The 16,884-nt window shown below is 35.8% G+C and overlaps 1 protein-coding gene across 11 annotated transcripts in view; it reads right to left on the bottom strand.

The window, feature by feature from the left end:
- Nucleotides 1–16,884, bottom strand: part of USP45 (ubiquitin specific peptidase 45) — a 73,836-nt gene that overhangs the window by 10,647 nt on the left and 46,305 nt on the right. For 10 of the 11 annotated variants that reach the window (XM_053222431.1, XM_053222433.1, XM_027057211.2 and 7 more), the window contains 4 exons: nt 4,751–4,832; nt 2,271–2,362; nt 975–1,031; nt 375–518 (listed from right to left, as the gene is read on the bottom strand). In XM_053222431.1, the coding sequence (XP_053078406.1) occupies nt 375–518; nt 975–1,031; nt 2,271–2,362; nt 4,751–4,832 (375 nt within the window). The remainder of the gene's footprint in view (nt 1–374; nt 519–974; nt 1,032–2,270; nt 2,363–4,750; nt 4,833–16,884) is intronic. The other variant, XM_027057214.2, reaches the window with a different exon arrangement.

Genomic DNA, 16,884 nt, shown 5'->3' with positions numbered 1-16,884 from the left:
CTGCACTGTCAGCATGGAACCCAATGTGGGGCTCAAACTCACAAACTGAGAGATCATGACCAGAGCCAAAACCATGAGTCAGATGCCTCCCCGACTGAGGCACCCAGGCGCCCCCCCCAAAATAGTATTCATCTTTTAGAGACATACATTGAAGTATACACTATATGGGTATTATTTCAAAATAATTGGAGATGGAGAGGGTGAGAATGTGGTATATATGCAGACATGATTAGCCATGATTTGAGAACTATGAATCTGGGAAATAGGTACATGGAAGTTTATTATACTATCTTGTCTACTTTTGTATATTTTTGAAACTGTTCTTATGGAAAAGTTTTAAAAAATAGATGTCTCATAAATGCATATAATCTTACCTTATCTTTAGATGAAGACTGGTTCTTGGTGGCTCTGGGTTGCTGAACATTTTCTATAGTAACAGTGTCACTGTACTGACCAGTATCTGTTGCCTGTAAACTTCTACATTTATTCATTCTTCCCAAAAGTACAGGTTTTGAAACCTATATAGATGCCATGTACATAACACAAAACTTCTTTAGCAAATAAAGTCTGGATATCAACTACTTTTTAAAGTTTCTAACTCATTTGAAATAATTTCCTTAACATTAATTCTCAAAATATAAAACATATTGGTTTGAATTCTTTGAGAATAAGAACTATATATCATATTTCATGCATAAATACACAAACCTTAGTATCAAATATACTATGTGAACTCCATTATTGTATATAAAAAAATGACTCTCAGATAATGTGATAATTTGCTCAACAAATGTCTTTTTTTTTTCTTTTAAAGATTTTATCTTTAAATAAACTCTACAACCAATGTGGGGCTTGAAGTCACAACCTCAAGATCGAGGGTCACATGCCAGCCACGTGCCCCAACAAATGTCTAAATATATGAATGAATACATGCTCTCTACCAAAGACTCATTAGTAAGTTGTTTTCTCCTTACCCTTTCTTCTATTATAGGAAGTGAAATATCAATAAAAGGATCTTTCACTGTGGAGATCTTAAAAAGAAAACATATTGAGACATTTGGTTAGAATTCTAATACAGACCATGTAGTTTTATAAAGTCTTTAAAGACTCAAACTTCCCAGGCAATATAATTTCAAGTTAAAAAACATCCCTGAAATAAACTGTGATTTAATTGGGTATAGCAGCACATATTGTTAGTCAAAACAAGATACCCCAACACTTCAATAAATGCAATTCAGTTGAATTTTATAATATTGCCAATATGACTAACCTATAATATTTAAAGTAACTTCAAAGTAAACTGTGTTTAATAAAACTGATTAACTAAAGATATACACATATTTTTGGTGAAATTGTGCCATAACACAAATCAAATACAAACATTTAAAAGAAAAAAAATTAAGCCATGAAGAAAAAAGCCAGAGAGCTTGACTGCATTTTGTAGATTTTTTAGGATAATTCTGTTTAAAAACACTCTCTAGTTTGTGATAGAGAAATTAACTTCTATGTTGAATATACTAGAAATGTAAGTAATATCATGTTGACAAATTCTGTGCTTCAATATGACAGGCTAGAAGGAGATGTAACATATAATACTGATTTTATAAGACTAGAGAGAAAAGAAAAGTACCCCATTATCTGAGACAGGAAAACTATTTTATGATCAAAATGTAACAAAAGTTTACACCTAACATACTCTAAACCATATGCTTTCAGAAATATTTGTTATCAAGTAATTGAAAACCCATAAAAACTTTTATGTGTTTAAAGTTGTTGTTAAAGTACAGATGGCATTCAAAATAAAAATGATCATTAAATTCAAATATGAGCGCTTACTTTAAAAAAAAACTTCAACAAGTTATATAAATGTAAATTTTAAATAAAATGTGGTACATCTCCCTGTTACGTTATTGCATTATTTCTATTAGAATTAGGGTTTAGGGTAATGCACAGTTATATAACATAGTTACTCCCTTCCCAGAAGTTTCTCTTTCATTGTAATGCAAACAAGTAGCTAACGTGTTCCAAGACATTCAAACAGGCTAAAAGAACTTCACAGGTTTTATCAAGAGGAAAAATAACACTTAAGAAAAATTATAAATTATGTTCCTTTGTGGGAGTGAAGGATATATTGTAAAGACTTTCAAAAACTGTTATGTAGTCATCTGTCACAAATAAAAATAAATGCTGATGATTATATGTGAAAGAGAACAATAAAAATTATATGATTGTAATCTATTCCATGTTGAAGTGAATTCCAAAGCACCTACATTTGCACATTCTTCACACATGACTGTGCTAGTTAATTCACCAATAAAGATCCGATCTATGAAGTTCATTTTCACACCTTCTCTTCCATATGCTGCAAAAATAATACTTTTTAATGCAAAAAATGTCAACCACCAACCTAACAATGTAACATGCTTTTTTTTCTGTTGATTCAAAAGACATCTGAATAAGACAGATGACCAGCATCACATTAGTAATATATTTACTGTATGATGTTATAATGTCTTTCTCCTTTACAATTCTATAGAGAAAAATTTGACTATCATAGAGTAGTCTCCAAGAAATAATAAACTATTGTTAAATTTGAGGCAAAACAAGTAAAGCAATAACCAGTGTTCATACCATACCTCAACTGTTCCCATTAAGCCCTTTAAAGCCTCTGCCTAACATAGAGGTAGACAGAGGATGAGAAAGAAGATTATGCATTCAGGGTTACAAACACCTGGACCATAACTATGGAAACGATACAGTAGACAAGTAAACACAGCATAGTGTAAAGAATTAACCTTGGCAATTAATAACTGTTATATATATAAACTGCTCAGTTATATATAAAAAAAAGATAAAATTATTCCGTTTGGGAAATATTCATAAATCAAAGAAAATTATGCCTATGATTTCCTTCAAAATAATCAGGGGTTGGGAGAACATAGATAAAACATAATATACCACACATTCAATATAGTTTAAGAGGGAGGGTGATGGGTATATGAGGTTTCATCATACTATTCTCTCTACTTTAATAGAAGTTTGAAACTCTCCATAGTTAATCATGATGAAAAAATACATTAACAAGCCTCACTCCTCTTTCAAACTTCTATCCTTTTTGGATGTCTAACTTCAAATTTCATACAAACGTTTAAAATCATTTTAAAACATTATTTGAAGCACTGAATGACAGAGTCAACTTATAGCTAGATATATCAATAAACATTTATTAATATGATAACCATTTAGAAGTTATGGTAAACTAAGATGATTCATTAAGAAAACTGTACAAAGGGGGCACCTGGGTGGCTTCGTCAGTTAAGTATCTGACTTCAGCTTAGGTCATGATCTCACAGTTCGTGAGCTAAGCCCTCAATCAGGCTCTCTGCTCTCAGCACAGAGCCTGCTTCAGATCTTCTGTCTCCCTCTCTCTACCCCTACCCTGCTCGGGCTCTCTTTCTCTCAAAAATAAATAAAACCATTTAAAAAAGAAAGAAAGAAAAAATTGTACAGGGGATTGAAAATGGAGGGGCGCCTGGGTGGCTTGGTCGGTTAAGCGTCCGACTTCGGCTCACGTCATGATCTCGAGGTCTGTGAGTTGGAGCCCCGCATTGGGCTCTGTGCTGACAGCTCAGAGCCTGGAGCCTGTTTCAGATTCTGTGTCTCCCTCTCTCTCTACCCCTCCCCTGTTCATGCTCTGTCTCTCTCTCAAAAATAAATAAATGTTAAAAAAAAAATTAAAAAAAAAAAAGAAAATGGAAAAGATTATACAAATGGAAAGAAAAACTGAGCAGTTATTCTCAACATGCACTAGATGGCACTATCTCAAACAAACAAACAAAACCAAAGCATACTTGAAAATCCACGTTAAAAAATCTTGAACCTTCCACGTGAAACTAATGTAACATTGTGTGTCAACTATACTTCAATTAAAAAACAAATCTTGAACCCTAACTGCACAGTTTGAGCATGTACAATCATAATGTGTGTATATTTATGAATTATAGACATGCACTATGTACAAATACTACTACAAAAAATAGAAGTTAGAATAGAGAATAAACAAAATACAAATAATATTTTTCAACATCTTCTAAAAATGATGACTTAATAATACCATTAGTTAATATCTGAAGGCAGAATATACAGTTAGGACAAATTGCTTGTAACATGACATATAAGCCCACACTTAAATACTGATAATTAAATGATTAGCTTTGGTTAGATAATCACTGGTTTTGCTAATACTTTGGCTGATGAAGAGTCGACACTAGAAGTAAAGTGGACTTGTATGCTTGAGTCAGTATTCTCTTCAATAAATGGATTCCTTGCAGGAATCTTTGGAACACTTATGCATTTTGACCAGTTAAAACTATGTAATATCTACAAATCCACTTAATGCAAGCATAGGTCAACTGCAAAATGATACAATATGATGAAAGTGAACTTCCAAGTGAGATTGCTACTTTCAACCACCTTTCAAGTCTCCCTTAGGATACCTCAAATAAGGTCATCAGTGCCAACCTATACATCTGATCATTAGTTTTAGTTTTTAAAGTTCACATGGATGCATTCTAACATTTTCTTTCTATGACCCACTAGGCTATCTCACAGACACTGGAGTGAGTACACTCTCTTTTAAGGCCACTACTTTATAGAATTACTTCACATAATGCTCAGTTCTCTTTCCCCTAAAAAGAAACTTAAATTTTTCTTCAGGGAGAAAGTTTTAACAGTAAAAAAATTGACATACCTTTGACCTTTTTTTTAGTATCATCATCAGCAGTTTTAGTAGTTGGGTTGTTAAATGCTTTTAGGATGCCAGCTTGTATTCTCTATAAAACAAATAAGAATTTAATAATCTATACTTAAACATACTCTTATAGGTTAGGAGTAAGTTTTCCCTCTTTTCCTTTCTTTTTCCCACTCCACCACTCCATACCTAAAATGATGTATCATTTTAATCAGGACAAAAGTAACAAAGAGACTACGTGAAATTTCTTATCTATTGAAGAAACTCTTAACATATAAGAAGCTATTAAACTGGTCACTATGACATTCATGTATATTATTTTATTTATATACATATATGAGCAAAGTCCAGAACATCGAATAATCTCCACAGCAAAATTACCTCAGATCTTGATTAGTTATCATTTTATTTGAATTCAGTTGTCAATAACGATTATTAGTATTAAAGTCTTTAGCAGCTCTTAGGAAATGGCGACATTTATGTTTCCGTATCTCTGTGTATGTTTAAGGAAAGATCCAATGTCACAGAGAACTCTCAGAATGAAATAAAACCAGATTCCAAGAATAAAGATTTATTTGAGCTAATAAATTATCTTTTACGCTAATTATGTCCCTACTCAGCATATGAATTTAATCTTCTCTAATTCACATTTTAAAAGTATGGGGAGGGGCGCGTGAGTGGCTCAGGTGGTTAAGTGTCCGACTTCGGCTCAGGTCATGATCTCATGGTTTGTGGGTTTGAGCCCTGCCTTGGACTCTGTGCTGACAGCTCGGAGCCTGGGGCCTGCTTTGGATTCTGTGTCTCCCTTTCTCTCTGCCCCTCCCCTGCTCACGCTCTGTTTCTTTCACTCTCTCAAAAATAAACATTAAAAAAAAAAATTAAAAGTACGATGAGAGGAAAGCTGGTTAATTATCCTTCAGAAGATTTTTTTTTTTTTTTAAGTAAAGTCTTAATCATAGGTTTTCATATTTGAAGCCACTGTTTGACCTGGACTTCCTGGCGTGAAAATGATACCTAATTCTGCTATTTAAAAAATCATTATATCAAAGAGAAACGAAATTGAAACTGCAGACTTACCAGAGAATAAAAATATTACATATCAGAATCCAGATACTTTCCACTGTTCAGAAGAAAATTCACAGACTTAAATACTTAAATCAATTAAAAAGAATAACAAATGGATTAAGCAGCCAACTCACAAATTTGGAAAAAACTGAACACCTTTTAAATACAGAAAGGAGAGTGGCACAGTCGGTTGAGCGTCAACTCTTGGCCTCGGCTCAGGTCATGATCTCATGGTTTGTGCTATTGAGCCCCACATCAGGCTCCACATTGACAGCATGAAGCTGCTTGGGATTCTCTCTTCCTCTGTCTCCACCCTTCCCCTGCTTGTGTGCGCACTCTCTCAGTCTCTGTCTCAAAGTAAATAAATAAACTTAAAAAAAAAAAAAGGAGAAAAACACACACACACCACCACCAAACGAGAGCATAAACAAGAAAGACAACAAACCTCACAGGCAACAACAGGGCCAACACATAAGAGAGGCAAGAGAGGGGTGCGTGGGGGACTCAGCTGGTTAAGCAGCAGACTCGTGATTTTGGCTCACATCATTATCTTACTGTTTGTAGGATGGAGCCCCATGACAGGCTCCGTGCTGATGGCTCTGAGACTGGGATTCTCTCTCTGCCATTCTACCCCGCTTGCACTCTCTCTCTCTCACCCAAAATAAATAAACAAACAAGAGAGGCAAGAGAATTCACAGGAGCACAGTTAGACAGAATTCTAGAATTATGCTTATACATCAAGTGTGGAAGACAACAAATCCAAACGGAAGCCATGAGACTTAGGAAGACAGACATATTGTCAACATCAAGATCCCCTCGGCTATTGCACCATGCTTCAAGTCTGAGAACAGAATACATGGGGAATGAGCTGCGAATGTCCTTATTCTCCACCCCGTGCTGTGCTGTGGATCAGCAGAGGATACACACTACCCCCAGAGTTGTTCTGCTCTGACCTATTCCTGAGAGCAAAGAGGTGGGCCATGACGAACTCAGACACAGAAAATACAGAGCAGCCTCTAACCTTTCTGGAAGACATCTAGCACCTGGTCTCTCCTATATCTCTGCCAGTTGCTTTGACTTTGACAAGCGTGGCTCAGAATACATTCATGATCTTGCCCATTGACTTCCCCAGAAAGAGCTCTTAGAAATTCTGGGAAGCCAAAGTCAAACTAAGTTCCAAACTCTCTCTCTCTCAATCCCACTTCTTTTGGCAGCCTTCATCCAATAATGGCAATAGGTTTGTGCTTGCTACCCAGTTATGCAAAGCTAAGCTATCTATTGTTCAAGCGTACATAGGTAGCTGTCAAAATTATAAGAAAAGGCAGTGAAATGATTACCATAAAAGTAAAAAAAGTGGTTACCTCTGATGAGGAAGCCATGTTTGAAAACAAGGAACAGGTAGCTTCTATGGTACTAAAAAACATTCTGGTTTTTAAAACTCTGGGTGTGGTGGTGAGGAGGAGTGCTAATGGTAAATGAATTTTCTTTCAATTATGTTTTAAACTGTATATACATCTGTGTACATTCTTCTGTATGTAGGATACATTTCATGGTAAGCTTTTAACACCTTCCCCCAATTATTGTGAAACTGAGTTTTGTTTATTAACTGGCCTATGAAGAGAATTTTGTATTCTCAAGTATATTTTAAAAGTTGATGAAAGATTCAAAAACTTAAATATATACAAAGTAGGGAATAAAAGTAAACATACAGCAATTCATACATCATACTGTCTTGAAATATACATGAAGAAAATCAAAATAAAACCTGTGTCCCAGAAGCTATAAATAGAGATAAGCTCCAATCCAGACTCAATACATTTGAAAATTGATGTAATTCAGATATTATCTGAGCTAACGTTGACTTTTATACCTTCAAAAAAGAATTTTTTGAACTAAAATAAGCAAATTGTGTGAATTCCATTCTCAGGAGGATGGACTTAAATAAATTTCAATAAATACCATGTTCACCTATAAAAAGCCTCTCTAGGGGCGCCTGGGTGGCTCAGTCGGTTAAGCGGCTGACTTCAGCTCAGGTCATGATCTCGCGGTCCATGAGTTCGAGCCCCGCGTCGGGCTCTGTGCTGACAGCTCAGAGCCTGGAGCCTGTTTCAGATTCTGTGTCTCCCTCTCTCTGACCCTCCCCTGTTCATGCTCTGTCTCTCTCTGTCTCAAAAATAAATAAATGTTAAAAAAAAAAAAATTAAAAAGCCTCTCTAGCTAGTAAAAATAAAGCTAACTCAAATTATGTCTATAAATTTATTTTATAATTTCAATATTTTAGTAATTCAAATATGACTTTCAATATGATTTAATGAGCCTTTACCATTTTCTAAAATGTAAGCTCTAACATCAAACTCTTAAAAAATAAAAACAATGAGGTTGTTTACATTATTAACTTTTAAATAATTAGACATTTGCTTTTTATTGTATCTTAGCCACAAATTTATATTCTCTAAACTGTTAAAGGAGTTAATTAATAAGTAATTCATCAAGTTGAATAAAACAAATGGGTTTAGGTCCATTTACAGCCTCTCATTGTTAAAAGTTGTGCTTTGAACCACTTAGGATTAAAAAAAAAAAAAAAAAAAGACTTTGGCCAGGGCACTGCTAACAACTGCAGCACAATAATCAATTAGCAATGTCAAGGTTCAACCATTTCAAATCTCCACCATAAACGTCTTTCAAAAATAAGAATGCAAAACACTCATAGTTTAAGTCAGCGGAGATATTCTGCCTTTAAAATAATCCTAGCCAATAATGTATTAGTGGTATATCTTTGAGAATAAAAACGTAATAGCATTAATTTGGTGATAGCTCAAATTCAAGCAAGTGAAGAAGCATGTATTTCTAAGTGGAAAAGACTGCCTATAAAAGAAGTTCTTGTAGTAAATTTGCTTTTATTTGTTTTGCCCATGAAAAATTTAAATTTTTGCACCAATGACCCCCTTTAGCACTCTATTTGGCAGGAGCATGTTATATCTCTCAACTTTAGAGTCATAAGAAAAAAAAAAACTTTAATGAAACATGCTGAAAGGAGGTCAGTAGTTTTTAATCATTACTAAAAGATTCTGGTGGCAGACATAATGCTGTAGCCTTTCTTCAATCAAAAAACACACGGCAGTGATGAACTACCACAGTGGCACGACAAACACCTGGGGGGTTCCCAGGCCAGACAATGCAGCTCCCGCTCGGGTACTCACTGTAAGCGACTGGCACGACTGTCCTTGCTTACAGGACTGAATAAATCCACAGACATGACATTTTAATTCTGTCACGCCATCTGAAACCCTCAAATAGAGGAAGGAAGATAAGAGCTTTCAAAAAGCAACGTTTCCCACTGTACTGCCAGTCTTTAAGATATTGTGAATCCCAATGCACCATTATGACAGAACAATAACTTAATTATAGCAAAGAATGCCATCAATAGAAGTGAAATAAAAAAAATAACAGGGATAGATTTTATACCTTTATTTGTAATATCAACAGACAAACAATGTAGAGAGCTGATTTTTAATTCCATTTACAATGATCCACGACCATGTAGTAAACATATCCTTGCAAATCATAGTGGAAAAAAAAAATCACTTTAGAAATTGATAGTCTGAATTAATGTTAAAGTAACTCCTATACATCTGTAGGTTCAGAAGCATCAATATGCATTTATCATTCATGATACAAATTTCTGTCTGTATCTCTCCCCACCTTGCTACCTTCTATCAACTCCTTCAACAAGAATGTCCATATACCATAGTTACTGAATCACATTTAATACTACTTCAAATGGTGAAATAATTATGGTTAAATTTTAAATAGCAAGCTTAGGAGTGCCTGGGTGGCTTAGTTAAGCGTCTGACTCTTGATTTTGGCTCAGGTCCTCACGGTTTGTGAGTTCAAGCCCCACACTGCGCTCTGTGCCGACAGCACAGAGCCTGCTTAAGATTCTCTTTCTCTCTCTCTCTCTCTCTCTCTCTGCCCCCTCCCTTACTCATGCACTGTCTCTCAAAAATAATAAACTTTAAAAAATTAAAAATAAATGAATAAATAGCAAGGTTAAAAATGTATTACTTATACTGGTCACTGATGATTAAGCATTACAACTATGCTTTAATAAGCAGTACTGTATAGAATTAGAATTTGTTTGGTAGTCAGAAAGACTTAAGTTCGAATCTGCCCATTCTTGGCATCAGTTTCTAAATCTAAGAAAATATGATGAAGTATCAGCTCAGGAGCATTGTGCTAATGTCCTCAACACTTAATTGTAAATCTCTTAATTGATTTTTTTAAAACAAATTATAGGTAAAACACAATGTATTATCCTATCAATTCATCAGTTCATTCAAATTATAACATATTCAAAATAACTGTAAATCTCCAAGAAACAAGGTAGTATAACTTATTTAAGAAACTGTTTTTTTCCCCCAATTCAAATTCTCAACAGAAATTATCCATTTCAAGGATAAGTACAGACAACTTATTTAACAAACAAATCACTGGGCACCTACTGTGTGCAAGGAACATGGGATACAGAGATATATACAGTATCATTCCTTGAGGAGATCACAATCTCAGAGAGGTGACAAAAAACATAACTCTAAATAGAAGACAATAGGGCTCATAACCAAAACACATAAAGTAGATCCAGGAGGGGGAGATGGTGTGGAGTAGGTGGACCCGAGGCTCACCTTAGCCCACGAATACAACTAGATAACTATCAAATCATCCTACATGCCCCAGAAATCAACCTGAAGACTGGCAGAACGAACTCCACAACTAAAGGTAGAGAAGAGGCCATAGTGAAGAAGGTAGAAGTGCAGAGACCTGGTTTAGGAGAGAAACAAATCATGGCCACTGCAGTGGGAAGGTAGCTGTAGTCCCAGAGAAGGGGGAGAGACTAGCACACAGGGGAGCACATGGGGAAAACGAATCCTCATAGCAAATGGCTTGGAAAGCATGAAAGCCCGAATTTTGTGAATTCTGGCAACAAGTGGGGCTTAAACCTAGAATTTTAAAGGTCAGAAGACTTGGTTGGGATAGAGCTGAGAGGTCACTAAGCTGCTCTTGGAGAGAAAGCAGGCAGACATCACATGGACATACAGCAAAACAGCGATCTGAAGAGCACCTGGGCACACAGTGGGGAGGTTATTTGCTCATCTCCAAATGCATCCTAGAGAGACAGCATTCACAGAGAGACCCCTCCAGGGACAAAGGAACTGGCAGGTACAATTTCCTCCCCCACTTCTCAGCAAAGGTTAAGGGCCACCTGCAGGAGCCAGGATAGCACTGACACTCACTACCTAACTTGCTCACACCAACCCCTGCTTCCCCATGCTCTGTTGGAACTGCCCTTCTCAGTCACATTTGCCTTACTCCCAGGGCCATGGGCCCCCTTTCCCAGAAGACCAGCCCAATCCCTGACCACACACAGTTCTCCATGTGGGATTTTTGCAGGGCCTCAATTCTGGCGGCGGTGGCAACAGGTCTCAGCCCTGGTCTCTGACCAGAGCACACCTAGTTAAAACTCACCACATTCGAAAGACACCTGGCTGGCTCAGTTGGAAGGGCATGTGACTCCTGATCTTGGGGTTTTAAGTTTGGGCCCCACATTGGGTGTAAAGATTACTAAAAAAATAAACTATTAAAAAAAGCTTGCCACATTTCAGATCAGAGACCAAACACTGCCCACAACAGACACAGAGCACCTCTGCAGATGACTGGCCTGAAGGATAAAGCGGCCAGGACCCAACAGTAGACTGCATGCAGCACACACTGGAGATGTTCACTAAAGTGTCAGGCCCTAGGGAACAGGGGACATTATGGGGCAGGGCACTGCCAGACTGCCTCTTCATTAGGCCATTGAACAGGGAATACAGCTTATTTTCTTAACACAGAGAAAACAGGCCCAGAGACTCAGACAAAATGAGAAGATAGAGAAATTTGTACCAATGAAAGAACAGGACAAGGCCATGGCCAGAGATCAAAGTAAAACAGACATAAGTAACATGCCTGATGGAGTATTTAAAGCAATGATCATAAGGATATTCACTGGACTTGAGTAAAGAGGGGAAGACATCAGTGAGACCCCTAACACAGAGATTAAAAAGAACCAATCAGAGATGAACAGTGCAATAAACGAGATTAGAAATAGACTTGATGCAAAGTACAGCAGGCTGGAAGAAGCAAAAGAATGAATTAATGACCTAGAAGACAGAGTAATGGAAAGTAATCAAGCTGAACAAAAGAGGAGAAAAAAAGAATTATGCAAAATAAGAGATTTGGGGAACTCAGTGACTCCATCTAATGTCATAATATTCATATTACAGGAGTCGCAGAAGGAGAGAGAGAAAAGAGGGCAGAATATTTATTTGAAGAAATAATAGCTAAAAACTTCCCTAATCTGGGGAATCCAGATACAAGAAGTAGAGAAGCTCCAAAAAACGAACAAAAGCAGGCCAACACCAAGACATACTGTAATTAAATTGGCAAAATATAGTGATAAAGAAAAAATTTTAAAAGCAGCAGGATGAAAAGAAGACCTTTACATACAAGGGAAACCCCACAAGGCCATCAGGAGATTTTTTTAGCAGACACTTTCCAAGCCAGAAGGGAGTAGTGTGATATATTCAAGATGCTGAATGGGACAAAATCTGCAGCCAAGTATACTATCCAGCAAGGCTATCATTCAGAATAGAAGAAGAGATAAAGAGCCTCCCAGACAAATAAAAACTAAAGGAGTTTGTGACCAATAAACCAGCTTTGCAAGAAATATTAAAGTGAGCTCTCTGAGTGGAAAGGAGAGACCAAAAGTGACACTATGAAGGTAGGAAACACAAAAGCAGTAAAAATGAGTATTTCTGTAAAAAGTCAGTCAAGGAACTCATAAAATAAAAGGATGTAAAATATGACATCATATACCTAAAATGTGGAGAGAAAAGGAGTAAAGAATGAGTTCAAACTTAAACTACCATGTATTTCATATAGACTGCTATACACAGAAGATATAATATACAAACCTAAGTGAATCAAAAACCACTAATAAATATGCAAAGAATAAAGAGAAAGAAATCATATCACTAAATCATATCACTAAATAAATACATCACTAAAGAAAACCAGCAAACCATAAAAACGAGAAAGACAAAGGATCAGAGAAAATCTTCACAAACAACCACAAAACAAGTAATACAATGGGAATAAATACATATCTATCAATAATTACTCTGAATGTAAGTGCACTAAACACTCCAATCAAAAGACGTAGGATGATAGGACGGATATAAAAAACAAGACCCATCTATACACTACCTATAGGAGACTCATTTCAGACCAAAAGACACCTACAGATTCAAAGTGAGGAGATGGAGAAACATTTATCATGCAAATGGATGTCAAAAGAAAGCCAGGGTAGCAATACTTAAATTGGACAAAATAGACTTTAAAACAGAGACTATGACAAGAGACAAAGAAGCACACTATCTAGTCATAAAGGGGACAATCCAATAAGAAAATATAACAATTATAAATACTTATGCACCCACATGAAAGCACCCACACACATAAAACAGTTAATAACAGGGATGCCTGGGTGGCTCAGTCACTTAAGGATCCAACTTCAGCTCAGGTCATGATCTCACAGTTCATGAGTTCAAGCCCTGCATCAGGCTTTGTGCTGAAAGCTCAGAGCTTGGAGCCTGCTTCAGATTCTATCTCACCCTCTCCCTCTGTCCCTCTCCTGCTCAGACTGTCTCTGTCTCTCAAAAAGAAGTAAAGGTTAAAAAATTAAAAACAAAAACAAAAACAACAGTTAATAACAAACATACAGGAACTAATTGGTAACAACACAATAATAGTAGGGGACTTTAACACCCCACTTATATCAACAGACAGATCATCAAAACAAAAAAATCAACAAGGAAACAATGGCTTTGAATGACACACTGAGCCAGATGGATTTAACCAACATATTCAGAACATTCCATCCTAAAACAGCAGAATACACATTCTTTTCAGGTGCTCGTGGAACACTCTCCAGAACAGATCATGTATTAGGCCAAAAAACAAGTCTCAACTAATTCAAGAGGATCAAAGTCATACCATGCATCTTTTCTAACCATAACACTATGAAACTAGAAATCAACCACAAGAAAAATCCGGAAAGACCACAAATACCTGAAGGTTAAATGCCCTGTTACTAAACTAAATCAGAAAATAAAAGAAGAAATAAAAAAGTATATAGAAACAAATAAAAAAGAAATCACAAGTCAAACTATTGGGATTCAGCAAAAGCAGTTCTAAGAGGGAAGTTTACAGCAATATAGGCTTACCTCAAGAAGCAAGAAAAATCTCAAATAAACAACCTAACCGTTTACCTAAAGGAGCTAGGAAAAGAACAACAAACTAAAACCACTAGAAGGAAAGAATAAGGATTAGAGCAGAAATAAAACTATAAAAACAAAAGAACAGATCAACGAAACCTAGAGCTAGATCTTCAAAAATAAAATAAAATAAAATTGACAAACCTCTAGCCAAACTCATCAAGAAAATAGAAAAGGACTCAAATAAATAAAATTATAAATGAGAGAGAAGTAACAACCAACACCATAGAAATACAATTATAAAAGATTATGTAAAACTAAATGCCAAAAAATTGGTCAACCTAGAAGAAATGAATAAATTCCTAGAAACATATGCTAAGTGAAATTAGTCAGAGAAAGACAAATATCATGACTTCACTCATATGAGGACTTTAAGGTAAAAAACAGGTGAACATAAGGGAAGGAAAGCAAAAAATAATATAAAAACAAGGAGGAGTACAAAACATAAGAGACTCTTAAATACAGAGAACAGAGAGTTACTGGAGGGGTTGTAGGAAGGGGGATGGGCTAAATGGGTAAGGGGCATTAAGAAATCTACTCCTGAAATCATTGCTGCACTATATGCTAACTAATTTGGATGTAAATTAAATAAAATGGTAAAAAAAAAAAAATTCCTAGAAACATATAAACTACCAAACTGAAACAGGGAGGAATAGAAAATTTAGACAGAAAACCAGCAAAGAAATTGAATCAGTAATCAAAAAATCCCAACAAACAAAAGTTCATGACCAGATGACTTCCCAGGCAAATTGTGCCAAACATTTAAAGAGTTAATACCTCTTTTTCTCAAACTATTCCAAAAGACAGAAAAGGAAGGAAAATTTCCAAATTCATTCTATGAAGCCAGCATTACCCTGATACCAAAACCAGACAAAGACACCACAAAAAAACAGAACTACAAGTCAATATCTCTGATGAACATACATGCAAAAATCCTCAACAAAATATTAGCAAACCGAATCTAACAATACATTAAAAAAAATCATTCATCATGATCAAGTGGGATTTATTCTGGGTTGCAAGGGTGGTTCAATATTCACAAATCAGTCAACATGATACATCAGATCAACAAGCAAAGGATAGGAACCATATAATCATTTCAATGGATGCAGAAAAAGCCTTTGACAAAATACAACATCCATTCATGACAAAAAACCCTCAACAAAGTAGGTTTAGAGGGAATATACCTCAACATCAAAAAGGCCATATATGAAAAACCCACAGCTAATATCATCCTTAATGGGGAAAAACTGAGAGCTTTTTCCCTAAGGTCGGGAACAAGACAAGGACGTCCACTTTCACCATTTTCATTCAACATGGTACTGGAAGTCCTAGTCACAGCAATCAGACAACAAAAAGAAATAAAGGGCATCCAAATTGGTAAGGCAGAAGTAAAACTCCATTTTCAGATGACACATTATATACAGAAAATCCTAAAGACTCAATCAAAAAAACTTGCTAGAACTGATAAATGAATTCAGTAAAGTCTCAGGATAAAAAATCAATATAGAGAAATCTATTACATTTCTATACATCAATAATGAGGCAGCAGAAACAGAAATTAAGCAAACAATCCCATTTACAATTGCACCAAAAATAAGATACCTAAAAATAAACCTAACCAAAGAGGTAAAAGACCTGTACTCTGAAAACTATAAAACACTAATGAAAGAAACTGACAATGACACAAAGAAATGGAAAAACGGGCACCTGGGTGGCTCAGTTGGTTGAGCATCTGACTTCAGCTCAGGTCATGATCTCACACAGTTTGTGACTTCGAGGCCCCACATTGGGCTTGCTGCTGTCAGCACAGAGCCGGCTTCAGATCCTCTGCCCTTCTCTTTCTCTGCCCCTCCCCCACTCACATTCTCTCTCAAAAATGAATAAGCATTTAAAAAAAAAAGAGAAAGAAATGGAAAGACATTCCATGCTCACGGATAGGAAGAGTAAATATTGTTAAAATGTCTACTCTACACAAAGCAGTCTACATATTTAATACAATCCCTATCAAAATACCAACATTATCACAGAACTACAACAAACAATGCTAAAATTTTTATGGAACTACAAAAGGCCCTGAAGAGCCAAAGCAATTTTAAAAAAGAAAACCGAAGCTGGAGGCATCACAATTCCAGACTTCAAGCTGTTTTACAAAGCTATAATCATTAAGACAGTATGGTACTGGCACAAAAAAATAGGCACACAGATCAGTGGAACAGAATAGAAAGCCCAGAAATGAACCCACAATTATACAGTCAATTAAACCTCAACAAAGCAGGAGAGAATATCCAATAGGAAAAAGACTGTCTCTTCAACAAATAGTGTTGGAAAAGTTGTTCAGTTATGTGCAAAAGAATGAAACTGGACCACTTTGTAACACCATACACAAAAATGAATTCAAAATGGATTAAAGACCTACATGTGAAATCTGAAACTACAAAAATCTCAGAAGAGAACACAGGTGGTAACTTTTTTGACACCGGCCATAGCAACTTCTTTCTAGATATATCTCCTGAGGCAAGAGAAACAAAAATAAACTATTGGAATTACATAAAAATAAACAGCTTCTGCACAGTAAAGGAAACAATCAACAAAACTAAAAGGTAACCTCCAGAATGGGAGATGGTATTTGGAAATGACATATCCCGTAAAGGATTAGTATCCAAAATGTATAAAGAACTGATATAACTCAACACC

Source organism: Acinonyx jubatus, chromosome B2 (assembly GCF_027475565.1).
Source record: "Acinonyx jubatus isolate Ajub_Pintada_27869175 chromosome B2, VMU_Ajub_asm_v1.0, whole genome shotgun sequence".
In the NCBI taxonomy this organism is placed as follows: domain Eukaryota; kingdom Metazoa; phylum Chordata; class Mammalia; order Carnivora; family Felidae; genus Acinonyx; species Acinonyx jubatus.
The sequence above is the reverse complement of the archived record's forward strand: the minus strand, read 5'-3'. Positions and strand labels throughout refer to the sequence as shown.